Here is a 14,244-nt window from a genome sequence, read left to right as displayed (position 1 = left end):
CATGGCAGCACTTCACCACCAGCACACTAGATGGGTTACTGAAGATTAGAGATTCGGACAAAATCCTGCCTTCTTGTGGAACATATTGAGTGCTATAAATCACTGAACATCTATCCTACCTGAGCAAGGGGAAAGAATTTAGCTGCAGAAACCCCTTTAAAGTTAAACTTCAGACACACAGCCAAATACACACTTGAAATTCATACATATTACTTGTTTTTTCTTATTCCTGGTTTGTGATCTAGGCATCCGTGGCAGACAGAATGACCAGATAATCGAACTCCATTGCAGCAACAGCGCAGCTTAGTCAAAAACACATACCAACCTGCTGATTGAACAATGAAGGAGTGACACCCCAAAACTGATCACCTCAGTTTTCACTCTTCTGTCACAATTTTCAACACATGTGCATTGCAACCTAATTGGCTTTTAGAGATGGTCCTCCCTATCCCTACCCTACTGTGCTGGGATAAGAACAGAAGCCAAGATTAAGGTTCTTACATGAGTTGGAAAAATGCATTTAGATGAATATAGAACGGAATTAAGTGGCTTATCTAACTGGTGTTTAAATGCAATATCTATGAAATACACAATAAAGGTTTTGGAATATGTACCATCAGTTGTAACAGCTTCAATCAGTGTTTTTATAAGAAAAAACATCTATTTAATAGAGCATCCACACACATCCAATGGTCAGTCTGTCCTGCCATCTAGACAGTATGGAGAGAGCAAGCCCATGGTAGCAGTATTTGGAAAATAAGAATCATTTAAAAATGTTTTAAGAACTCTGGGCAGAAATGTTATCAAGCCTTGTAGTGGGGCTCCAATCCGCGGACCCTCCAGCCTGTCTCCTCTGCTGCAGCGATGGTATATCCCTCAGTGTCCTCACGTCCAATACACTGTACTTGAGGATTTCTAGACCGCTTCAGCGGAAGGGGAGAGACACTGAAGGGACCAGTCTAAAGCCTGGTTCACACCTGCGCGTCCCGGGAACGCGCGCTTTTTTATGTGAGACCATTGATTTCAATACGGTCATATCCATGCGCCAAAAAGGCTCCTGCACTGTTTTGTGCTACACGAGGGGCGTTTTTTGCTGCTGCGTTTGTGCGCCTTTGCGTGGAAACATGCTACAAAACTGCATGATTTGCCAGACGAATTTGGGGTGCCAAAAGAAAAAAAATGTTTTGCGTTTGTGCACGTTTATGCAAATACACGGCAATTGCGCGCGAAAATCAAGAATCGCTACACGTTTTTGGAACGCGCAGATGTGAACCAGGCCTAAATATTTGCCATTTCCAAGTGTATCCTATTGAGGCCTGGTTCACCCCTACGCAATTTATCGATATCGTGCAAAATACTGAGTCGCATTCAAGTCAATATAGGCTGTTCACACCTTTGCGTTGCGTCGGCTGGGCAAAATAGTCTGCTGCGCAAAAAGGTACAGGAGTTATTTTTGGGGGGCTGTTGCATGGTTTTGGTCCCAGGGACACCTCTATGCAGGGGGTACCGCATGATTTCCGCATGATGATCGTGGAAAAAAAAACTTGTGCAAACAGCTCAAAAATGCAATCGCCTAGGTGTGAACCAGGCCTTAGGCCCCGTTCACATATAGCGAATTGTCGCGCGATTTCCGCCGCAATATCGCGCATTTTTGCCGCGCGATATCGCGAGAAGTCGCCGGCCAATGTTATTCAATGGAGCTGTCTTAACTCCATGTCGCTCGTCGCTCGTCGCGGTCGCAAGTCGCTTCTACCGGACCCTTTTTTCGGCGGATTTTGCGCGATTTTGCTTTTTTTCTATGGAGCCCGACGGGGAAGGTCGCGCTACCGTCGCTGGATCGTCGCCCCGAAAGTCGCGCTATCCCGGCCGTGCGGATCCGCTGCAAAAGGTATGTCGCTAGGTGTGAATGGGGTCTTAGTGGGACAAATCGCGCTCATCTGGCAAAAAGGAAGCGCATGTACTTTTTCCACTGACAGGCGTTTTTCTACACCCGACACTACGCTCAGGTCCAAATGGAGGCTATAAAAATAAATAGAATTTCTTGTCTTTAGCGTTTCAGTGTGGACAAATCCTCGCGACAAAACGCCTAGGTGCTGGCAGGCTCAGGTTAGTGTAACTTTATTTTTTTTTACTCAAGGCAAAATCGAGCAGCTACCCCTTACAGTACAGGGGTAGACCCACTGAAAGGGTTAACAAATGTCCTGCACTGAGTTGTGCTTTAACAGAAAACGATAGTCTACGTTTTGTATTGGTCATCCTCGTTGACATCGGTCATTTTGCCATCACTGACGAAAGAAATACAGTATTTCTGTTCCCGATTAGAGCTTGCGTCCTTCTACTGCAGCCGCTAGGTGGCAACAGTGTGCACACTCTCATGTAATTGGCTTGCAGGTTTCACATATGCAAATGAGAGTCGTTTGCAGCAAAGTGATGAAGTTTACTATTTATATTCAAATAATCTTTGTCTGTGATCACATCGGAGCACGTATTCAAGGATATTTGATTTTGGATAATAATTATAAACTAATATAATAAGTATATGTAAAATCGCCATAACTTGGTAAGAGATCTGACAGTGTCGGGCTTTCTGCTTTAACAATGTTACAGTAAGACTATACTTTCAGGGATCATTTCTATAGTTCTTAACTGTTGGAATGTGCTCTAAAGTGGTCAGACTCACCAATCACGATGAGGAGCTTTAGCGGTTGTTTCTGAGCGCGAAGTGAGTTAGCAACGCTGCTGTACGGCAATGCTGCTGGCTGTTGATGACCGTTCCTCTTCTCCCTTGTGGAGAAGGAGAAGGGAATGACCGCAACCTGAGTGATTGCTTTTTTCAATATGGTCTAATGATGGATTATAGAAGGAGATAAATGATGGTTATTAAGAAGCAGTATATGAGAAACGTGTAGTTAATCTGGATCTGCACATAAAAGTAACTTTCTACTGGGTTATGGTATCTATGGATAAATTCTATATCACAGTATTGTTACTATGAAGATTGGTACGGGTTCAACAGCGCTTTTTAGAACACGCCCCTAGTGTTCTGCATTGAAGCATAACTGCTCAGCAGTGCCATCTGTTGGGGTAAGTGGTTTATCACCCTCCACATGGAGCGCGGCCAGTGTTGCAGTATGTACGGTAGTGAAGCACGCCTGCCCCGTATAATACACGAATATTTGTTACACGTCCACTAGTCACGTGATTCTGCGTAGCAGCGAGGTGACATTGTCGGCCAATTCCATTTACAACCAATAGATGGCGCTGATAGGCAGTAGCCGTGCTGACGCTTAGCGTATCAGTGCAAATCTAGGGCTAAACTATCAAATGAATAGTTTGAATGGAAATGTGAATATTGATTTGGCTACCAAATGCGTTTGGATCAAATCTTGAGCTTATCAGGCACTAGCTTGTCATTTATTTATATAAAGGTACTCTGCCTCCGTACTAAACATTGACCAGACATACTTGATAGCGGGAAGGTTCCTTCCAATGAACTCACACCCTTTTACAAACAGGCGCTTTTACATTTCAACGTCCGCAATTATTTCGCAGGCCCTGACTTCCAAAATGGCATGCCCACATCAAAGATGGCGCCCGGCGTCTCTGGGGTAGGACGCTTCCTCCCAGGGTGCACTGCGCTCCAGGAAGCGCTTCGAGCTGTCTAAGCAGGAGAAGCAGCTGAGCAGGATGGAGGAAGATGAACTGGAGGTGCTGGAGGAACTGGAAGCTGTGCTCCACCTGGCACCAGAAGTACAGCAAGCCATAGAGCAGGTGAGAGCAGAGACTGAGCTCAGCTGGGAGCCAGGAGTTCAACCTTCCCACACTATAGTGTTGTCAGAGCATCAAAGTGCTGGCCTGTCATTCTAATGATCTAGGATCTCATCTCTACAACATACTAGGAGCATTGTGGGTATTTAATAAAGCCCATCAACACGAGAGGGGAGGGTTACCTATGGCTGTGGTAGTCTTATCACAATGTTAAAAGATTTACAGCTCACATCACATAGTACAATCTGATTGTATAATCTCTTTTAGATCCTACTGCACCGCATCATAATTACATAGTCAGGTTGGAAAGAGACAAGTCCATCGAGTTCAACCACTGTGGTGCATAGAGTTAAAGATGAGCTCTGGGCAGAAATAACCCTAACCCTTGCAGGGGGGCTACCCCGGCACTGCAAGGGTTAATTGCCCGTTTTTGTCTACTCACTCACAAGAACCATCAGAGCTGGCTTCTCGGCCTTTTGGCTAAGATCAGGTGTAGTATCTGTTCTTATCAGTTTTCGGTGGGGAAAAGAACCGTCCTTGCGGGGGATGGTTACTTAGTACTCGCTGGAGTGAAAGAGCGTGTGGGGCGGCTTCCTGTGAGAGGGGAACCGCTCAGTACATGGCTTTCTGACTGAACGGATGCGAAGCTTGGTCTGGCTCGAGGGTTCGGGGGCGGCAGAAGCCCGTGGTGTTGTGCCCCCTGGGGGTGGCGTCCCAGGGGTGCGCATGGAGTCACTTGGGTGTGGGACCCCACATTGACTCACTGTGCACTTGGTCACACACCACCTTGCATTTTCTGCACATCGCCTCTTGGACAGGCCTTATGGCTAGTCCGGGGCAATATTTTTGCACTCCGGCCCCTAAGGCCTGTCAGCGTGGTGCACTGGCACTTTAGTATTATTTATTGCACTCTATGCACGATGCACGATTGACTTTTTGATTGAAATTTTACCCACAGAATGCTGAAGGTGCAGGTTCCTTCGGGGCCTATTCCTGAAGCTGGGAGGAGATTCTGTGCCTCCTACGGGGTTCTCTGTCTCCTCCCACCCAGGAGGTGGGTCTCTCTTCGGGAGAGCCCACTTGCCAAGTACTATGGGGGACCTGTTTCGGCAGGTCCCCAAAGGAAATGGTCCATCGGCCTTCGGGTTGGTGGACCAAAGTATCTCAACCCCTGTCAGGAGCCTTGCGCCCCGGGGGGTCGGGAAATGGGTCCCTTCTTTATTGAAGGACCTTGCACCCTTGTGCACGTTTTTGTGTGCTGTGATTTCACGGTTCACTTTTTTTGTTCACAGGGGGAAGTTTGTTGAGATGCACGTCCAAGGGCTTAAAAAAAAAAATCTGTTCTTATCAGTTGCCGGTGGAAGAACGACACCACTCCTTCTCAGGTGATTAGGATGGTGGCTTAGTATTTACCGGCGTAATTGGTGGGTGTCAGATGGGGTACAGTCCCTCCCGGTTAGATTCTGGCCCAGTGATGCTGGGCTTGTCACCGGTGGTAGGGATGGACCCCGGACAGCACTACCTTCTGATGGGAGTGGCTGCGAAGCTTGGTAGAGGGTTGGGAGGCGGCAGAGCCCGTGGTGTTGTGCCCCCTGGGGGTGGCGTCCCAGGGGTGCTCAGAAAGTCACTTGGGTGTGGGAGACCCACTTTGACTCACTGGCACTTGGTCACACACCACCTTGCATTTTCTGCACATCGCCTCTTAGTCAGGCCTTATGGCTAGTCCGGGGCAATATTTTAGCACCCGGCCCCTAGGGCCTGTCAGCGTGGTGCACTGGCACTATTCCTTTATTTATTGCACCTCATGCACGATTGGCACATTTTTGTGTTTTTGTAAATTTTGACCCACAGATTGCTTAGTGTGCAGGTTCCTCTCCGGGGGGTCGGGAATCTAGGTCCCTTCTTTATTGAAGGACCCAGCACCCTTGTGCACATTTTTGTGTGCTGTGATATCACGGTTCACTTTTTTTGTTCACAGGGGGAAGTTTGTTTTATGATGCACGTCCACGGGCTCTTAAAAAAAAAAAAAAATCAGAGCTGGCTTGTTCTTAGACTGGTCCCTGCAGCCTTTCTCCTCCTCTGCTCTTGTGGTTTAGGGTCCTTTGAGTCATCATGCCATGCACAGTGTATGGACCGTGAGGACTCCGAGGGACATACCATCGCTGGGGCAGAGGGGGAGAGAGGCTGCAGGGACCGGTCTAAGAACAAGCCAGCTCTGAGGTACTCGTGAGTGAGTATAACTTGTTTGTTTTGGCCCTTAGACAAAAATTAGCAATTAACCCTTGCAGTGTGGGGGTAGCCCCACTACAAGGGTTAGTTATTTCTGCCCAGAGTTAGTCTTTAAATGAAGAGTGATTTTCTGACAATTCAATTAAAAAAACCCCAGAAAAAATACAGCACAGTTTGCTGTAACGAAGCATCACACTACTCCTATATACTGCACAGTAGCGGGCACACGTTATAAAGAGCATGTTGCCTGCCTGCTGGTGTGAATGGGCCCTTAAGGAGATTTTCCAGTCAAATGTTATTGTATGGGGCTGGATGTAGAAATCGTAAAGCCACACTCGGGTTAAACATGACATTTCACTGTATACACTGCACTGGGTGTGTGAGTTATCATTAATAAGCTGTATGTGTGTGTTGTGTGTGGAGAAAAATCTTACCTTACAGTAGGGGCGGGCAAGCTCCGGCCCTCCAGTTGTTGTGGAACTACAAATCCCATGAGGCATTGAAAGATTCTAGCAGCCACAGGCATGACTCCTGGAGACAGATGCATCATGGAACTTGTCGTTTCACCACAGCTAGAGGACTGTAATCTGTCCATCCCTGCTTTACAACATGCCATCTCCCGCACACAACACCCACATTCTGGGCACTGAGGAGAGGGAGAGATGCCCCCTGAGTTATACATCACTCTGTGGTCTCATCACCCGCCCTTTTTCACTATCCTCCATTCACAAAATGTCTTGTATTTTTCTCAAAGCATACAACGTGTTCTGTGATTGGAGGAGGATAGGTGATGTCACATCCCCACCCTCTCCTCCTCCAATCACAGAATGGTAAATTGTTGTGTACACAAGTCAAGGGATATTTGAGGCACGCTATCACCTTTTATATAAAGGGCTGTGCAGTTCAATACAATTCAGTAGCATTGTTGTATAGAGTAGGAAACTCACATGTATAGCTTATTATATCATCCTGTGTATGGAAAGGCTGTGGTGAAACTACAAGCGTCATGCCTGTGGCTGTGAGAATCTTTCAGTGTCTTATTGTATTTGTAGATCCACAACAGTGGGAGAGTGGTAGAAAGGACGTTTTAAAACGCACAGCCGCATTCAAGAAGCCACTGTCTGGCCCTTTACCCCCTTTTGACTAAAAATCACATCAGCATGCAGCTCTGCATTCTGATATGAAATCATCTTACATTCATTAATTAAGCAAACATCTTGGTTTCTACTTCCTGGTCTACTTTGGCACAAATGATGTAATGTGCTCAAGCATTGCATCCTGGAAAGATTACATCAGCAGAGCATTGCTGGGAAATCTCCTCCTGTAATCTCACGAGATCTAAGGGAAAGGCATTTTTCCTCCCCTGAGATGATATGCATGGTCACATGTCTAGTCATATGTGCCAGAGTTCCAGGAAGTAAAGGGAATTGCAGTAATCTGCCCTCCCTGTAGATTGTAAGCTCTCACAAGCGCAGGGTCCTTCTAATCCTTTTATATGGTATTGTATATGTACTGTCTCCCCATATATTGTAAAGCATTGCGCAAACTGTTGACACTATACAAGTCCTATATAATAATAATAGAACATTTAATTAAAACTCAAATGGTGTTTGTGTTTCTCATTTCCAGGTTTTCCCCAGTCAGGACCCCTTGGATCGTTCAGACTTCAATGCTGTTGAATATATTAACACTTTATTTCCTACTGAACAGGTAGGTGGAAATGATCATCCATCTTGTCAGTGATTGAGTATTTCAACTTTCACATTTCTAAATTCCACAAGGTTTCTATGGGAATGTTTGACCATTCTTCCAGAAGCGCATTTGTGAGGTCAGGTACTGATGTTGGACGAGAAGGCCTGGCTCGCAGTCTCCACTCCAATTCATCCCAAAGATGCTCTATCGGGTTGAGGTCAGGACTCTGTGCAGGCCAGTCAAGTTCCTCCACCCCAAACTCGCTCCTCCATGTCTTTATGGACCTTGCTTTGTGCACTGGTGCGCAGTCATGTTGGAACAGGAAGGGGCCATCCCCAAACTGTTCCCACAAAGTTGTGAGCATGAAATTGTCCAAAATGTCTTGGTATGCTGATGCCTTAAGAGTTCCCTTCACTGGAACTAAAGGGCCAAGCCCAACCCCTGAAACGCAACCCCGCACCTTAATCACCCCTCCGCCAAACATTACACTTGGCACAATGCAGTCAGGCAAGTATCGTTCTCCTGGCAACCTCCAAACCCAGACACGTCCATCGGATTGCCAGACAGGGAAGCGTGATTCATCACTCCAGAGAACACGTCTCCACTTCTCTAGAGTCCAGAGGTGGCGTGCTTTACACCACGGAACCCGACGCTTTGCATTGCACTTGGTGATGTAAGCAGGGCAGCCATCAGGGGGGTACGGCCGATACTCATGTAAGGGGCTTTGGGGGCCCGTCTGGGACCCTTACATGAGTGTCAGCCGACGGTGAAGAGCGAGGGGGCGGATTTTGAGACCATGGGGAACAAAAGTAGCCACCCTCCAGAAGGTAGGATAGTGTCGGCTCCAATTCAGAGATAATAGTTATAGCACTTGAATGCATTTAAAGGTTTATCTCCTGAGTTTAGTGTCGTCTCCATCTATTGAATACTAATATGATGCAGTCTTCTAAGCAGCCAGCAGATGGAGCACTTTTCACATTATTCTTTTCACATTTAGCGGTATTTAAAGAAGACTGCTGTTTGCAGAACTAGGGGTGAGAAAAGCAGTTTTTTTTTAAAACACTCCCATAAGGCCTAAAACATTTTACACCAAAGAAAATGAGGAGTCACATGACTTGAAATTAAAATACATTGGGGTTACAAATAGAAAGTCCTTTGGAAAATTATTTATCCAGAATGAAAAAATCGCAAGGCACCCCAGACCAAAATGATAAAAAAATTTAACTAAACATTAAAAAAAATAATGCATGGCCTCTACAAAACACTTATGCCAGAAAGGAGTCTAGTATAGATTTTAAGGGTGGACCCTACACACAAACACAAAAAAAAGGGCTTCCTCCCTTTTACATCAGAGTCCCCCCTTAAAATCAGAAGCCCCCTTCACATAGGAGTTGCACATCAGAGTTGCCTTTAAGCTGCATATGAATGAAATTGTAAATACGACATCACTTAGAGAAACCTTACAAGTTAATTTGTTTAAATAAATGTATCCCAAATAAAACCTTATTAACCCTTAGTTGACCCTTAATCAGCCCAGATTAATTTATTTTTACCTTTTAGCTATTTTTTTTTCTGCTGATTTAAAAAAAAATATTTAATATTTTTTAACATTTAATATTTTTTCATGTCTTCAGTGTTGCATGACAAGAAAATCTTCCAAATTGCCATGCTTTGTACCAGAAACATCATTTTAGTGTCATTTCAAACAGGAACATTTATAGAATAAAATGCGTACTTTTTAATTACAGTAAAACTACTTTTACATTAAAACTAACACTAGAATCAAAACACATTTTCTCATTTTGTTAATTACTTTGTCCTAATAATAGGTTACATAACAAAATAATTTTTGCAAAACAATATTGTCAAAAGAGCGCTTCATATTTCCCTATTAAAATGTATATATTACTTTGTTATCTTAAGTAATGAGGACATTATTGACAAATAAACAGGCCCATAGTGGAAATGTAAACATTTCTCTGGTCCATAAAGGGTATACAGGTACGGGAGCTGAAGTGGTTAAGTGGAAAAAAAACTGGTGTTTTACAGCCTCTCTAAAAGGCATTTCTTTGGTGCTGTCTTATAGATACATAATAAAAGACACCCAGACATACCGTATAGTATGATAACTGTTGATCTGCGCTTATGGGTAAGCTACCAGGGGAATAAAGCAGCCACAATCGTAGACTATGTAGTCCTGGAAAATTAAAGAGATTTTGTGGCGCTAAAAGCCCCTACTGTGTCAAACTAATTATCTAAACTAGCCCTATGCTGGTGTATCCACTATTGGTGCATAACGTGATCTTCAGAGTGTTTCCCACTCAAGCTTGTGGTAATGCATTGTTTTTAGCTCAGCATCCAGTATAGTCTGCCAGTTTCCTGTGCTCAACTCACTTTTAAATAACAGAGTCCCATGGTGGATACCATACACTCTCTGTGTGGCATAAACTGCTGCTACAATATGAGACCAGTACATAAGGTGATATTGTTGCATCACATCCCATGTCGTGTCTCAAGACTGGCATCTTCTTTTGTGGAACCTTTTGGGGTAGCTAAGTGCACCTTTGTTGGCATTTACTCCATTAGTGTAACGTAATGTGTCTGCAGCATGGTATATTGGAATTACAAAGTGCAGTAACATAACAATAAATCCGAATTTATTTTACTTAGGTTCCAACAGCACAATATGGATTCTGATTCTGGCTGCTGTAGGAACTGTGCATGGCACTGAACACTTTGCTCCTTGCACTTTTTTATTAAATAAGCTTGTTGATAATACATAGTTTTTTTTATTGCGTATTATGAACAATCGATTGTGAGTTGTCTATTCTTTCTTAAAGAAGAGGTAAGAATCCTTTGCATGGTTTTTGAAAACATAAGGAAAGCACATTATGAAGGAAAGTGTACTTGTGAAAGCTCGATCATTTGGCTTGTGGGCTGACTTTTGAACTATCTAGTTTCTTCCACAAGGGGTCACTGTTTATTCTCTAGTTCATTGTTTATGCTGCTTTTGTTGAGCCATAGGAGTACACCATTGCGTCCCAGCTCACCCATTGTTTTATAATAATAATCTTACATTAATTCACTATCGCCTTGTGCATGAATTTAGGAACCCTATGTAAAGCTTATGATGCAATAACATCTCTAAACAAAACTTAATAAAAAAGGTTATGATAATATGTAACAATGACAGCCAGACCTAATGTAACTTAGTAAAACTGATGTAAAGTGATCTTAGAGCAACTTAGTGTAGTAACCTATGTCAAAGTGCTATAACAACTTTTACTCTTTGACAGTTTTTTGGAATTGTGCTTTAACATAATTTTTATTTAACCAGAATATTTCTATACATTCCAATCAAAAGAGGAGCCTTTTATGTAACATCTAAGCATACATTCGTTGTCTACTGAGCCCTTGATAAAACCAGTCAAGCTTTATTTTCTAGGCTGGATAAATACATGTATGATTTACTTATTTGCTATTGATACAAACTTTCAATCTGTACTTTAGTCACAAAGATACGTATTACATTGAAACACAGTCTTACCTGCCAAAGGATTTGTAATTTCGGTCTAGGTAGAATGGTGATCTGACTATTCTATACTGCTGCCAAGCATTACATGCAGTTCGGGATAGATGATTGTCCCTGGAGCAGACAGATTGCATCCAGGGACAGTCATCTATTCCATGAACAACTACATGCGGACTACTACTGACAGAGCAGCTTCCTTCAACCGGTCATTAATTTGAATGAGCCCAGTGGACACATTTGTATGGACAAACCTGGGATTCCTGTTGCAAAAATCTGTAGGTTCTTGCCTCAGGAATCCCCGACCGCACATAATAGCCCCTTGTGAAGTAAGCCTTACACTCTATCCAAAATGTAAGTAAACATGCACATATTTTTTATACTGCACTGCTGTGGGAAAGAAATGATATGATTTTCCTAATCTAATTGCCCTTAACACGTATTGGCTCCGCCTTTAGTTTGGCTTTATGTAAATCTGTTGTTCAGGCTGGCCATAGACGTTGGGAAGAGTCTACTGTGTTTTTTTTTTGGGCCATTTGTTCATCTATGGCCAGGCTTCCAAGGTCATTCATGCAGTGGTCAGTTAATGGAATCATACATTTGAAATTGTTGATCAGGTCAGTGTCATTAATTTGAAATAAGCTTTAACCTTGCTTCCTTTGCCTTTTTTACAGTCCTTGTCAAACATTGATGATGTTGTAAGCAAAATCCGTTTGAAAATAAGGTATGTAAAGTGTGTTTTATTTTGTTCACAACATCTCTGCTTCTCATGAAAACATATAAGTTTCAGCTTTTCCCAAACACTGCTGGAGTACAACATTGCTTGCAATACTGTATTAGTTGCTAGATTATACTTACCAGTTAGCAGAACTTTAAACTGTTATCTTAAGGGCCCATTCACACCTAGGCGTATTGTAATATGCGCGTCTGTCGCGCGACCATCACGCGGTTTTTTTACCGCGATTCGCGGTAAAAAAGTCGCGCGATTCCAAAGGCTACTTGGCTGTATCCCAATGGAAAACGCCCTACAAAAAGGCCCAAAGTAGTCCCGGGACCTTTTCAGGCGTGGGCCGTTTTGTAGGGCGTTAGGGACGGGCGGAAATACGCCTAGGTAGGAACGAGGGCATTGACTACAATGCTATTTATTTTTTTGACCGTTTTGTAGCGCGTTCGTCGAGCGTAGGACGCGCTACAAAATGGTCAGGTGTGAACGGGGCCTAAAGGGTATTTACTGTCAAACTTTAAAAACAAATCTGTATTTCTATATTGAATTTCTATACGTTCTATCCCACTCCTAATAACCATATCCATATAGAAGTTTGTAAACTTACTTGCTGTAGATGCCCATAGGATGTACTTCCTCAGTACACTGACACAATTTCACTTAGCCCTGTGAATATGCACTTTCTTGTGTCACCTCTCTAACTAAGCCTGCCTTCTGAACTACAACTCCACATCCGAACTTCCCAAATGTAACATTATCATTGCTTCCTGGAAGTAATGCATGATGGGCTATGTAGTCTTGAGAAATTGAGATTACATCACATCAAGCAGCATGGAAAGGGATGCAAAGTCAACTGGAACAACTTATAATGGGATTTTATATGCTGGGACTTTACAACTCCTTTAAGTGTTTCTAATTTAACAGCATCCATGTCATAGAATAGTAAATGCAAATTATTTTGTACCTTGTATGTTGCCTTGCTTTGTTGTTTGGGCTGACAATTGGCCTGCTACCTGTGCTAAATCTTTTCTGTGCATAATGCTTTCTAAGCAGCCAGGGATATACCAAAATGAACAACCATTTTCATTCAGTTTACTTGATCTACACTAAATGATTGGCCTGCTAATATAAACTATTGTAACACTTACAGTTACTATGGATATAAAATGTCTACGTAAATGGCAAGAGCACCTCTCTACATTGATGGTTACTGAAGATGGAGGGCGGCCTGTCCTTTGGTCCTTTCTGCATGCACACAAACATGAAACAGTAGAGCTTTTCAAAGTGAACCTAATGAAGATGGAAATATGATGTAGGTGCCAGGGATGTCATCCTAATCCTGCCTTTCCTAGCTAGTTTTTTATTGACTTGACACAAGCATGCAGTCAGTGAAGTCCTAAAATGGAGAACTCCATCCTGTGTGCTTATTTCAGGTCAGTCATTAACCAGGTAATAATGTTAGGACCTGGATACCTGGATGACAGCCCTGAAGCCTGCACCTCTAAACACAAGTCTTCAGTGGCACCTTCCTTATTTTTATGATTGCAGGTTCCTTTTATTGTCATTCTTTACTTTGATTTAGTCTTATATATTCAAGGTACAGTGCCCATAAATAGCTGTGGTTTTTATCTGGCTAAGTAAACCCTAACAATGAACTTCTCTTCTTTGCTCCATTTGGCTTTTGCTAAATATACCTTGCACTGTCCTTGCTTCCTGTGTTGTTAAGGAGAGTGATTAGCCCTCCCAGTCCTTATCCTGGGACTACAGTCAAGTTAGCCTTAATGTTTTGTTGACGAGAGAGTAGGTGCATTGAGTAGTTTAGTGAAAGATTGGTAGGGCTGACACCACTGAGTCTACAAAAATGCTGTGTGTTGTCAGCCAACAAGAGGACTTTTTTTTCTTGCATGCATTTCTGCCAGATCAACAGGTATTTTTCTATACTTGCAGGGTCTTTAAATGGATCAAATATGTCCATGTATTGCAGAGATGTACTGCCTATTTATTTGTTCATTTATTTTATTTTGCCCTTGCATACATTTTATGGGTGTGCATTACTAGATGTTCACCTTGTTGGTGGCTGTACACATTACAAAGAAGGACTTGTGTGCCTAACATTTGCTGTGGATGTCATGAAGACCTCTTGCATGTATTCAGTCAACCTGGCCTCCTGAGCAATGATCTTGAAAACGTTTTTCTTGTAATCAACATACATTTAGAAGAAGAGATTACAAATACCACTGACAAACTAGATACTTTTCTGCTGATTAGGTGTGTGTGAGATATATATATATATATATATATA

General features: G+C 43.0%; 1 protein-coding gene across 2 annotated transcripts in view; it reads left to right on the top strand.

Annotated features, from left to right (window-relative positions):
- Positions 1-3,613: 3,613 nt before the first annotated feature.
- VPS53 (VPS53, GARP complex subunit) overlaps positions 3,614-14,244 on the top strand; it is a 136,718-nt gene continuing 126,087 nt past the window's right edge. The window contains exons 1-3 of one of the 2 annotated variants that reach the window (XM_018564118.1): positions 3,614-3,771; positions 7,627-7,707; positions 11,893-11,942. In XM_018564118.1, coding sequence (XP_018419620.1) covers positions 3,688-3,771; positions 7,627-7,707; positions 11,893-11,942 — 215 coding nt within the window. In that variant the 5' untranslated portion in view covers positions 3,614-3,687. The remainder of the gene's footprint in view (positions 3,772-7,626; positions 7,708-11,892; positions 11,943-14,244) is intronic. The other variant, XM_018564117.1, reaches the window with a different exon arrangement.

The sequence above is a fragment of the Nanorana parkeri genome, unplaced genomic scaffold (assembly GCF_000935625.1).
Source record: "Nanorana parkeri isolate BGI_ZX_2015 unplaced genomic scaffold, ASM93562v1 scaffold726, whole genome shotgun sequence".
In the NCBI taxonomy this organism is placed as follows: domain Eukaryota; kingdom Metazoa; phylum Chordata; class Amphibia; order Anura; family Dicroglossidae; genus Nanorana; species Nanorana parkeri.
Note: the sequence above shows the minus strand (reverse complement) of the source record. Positions and strands in the feature narration are given on the sequence as shown.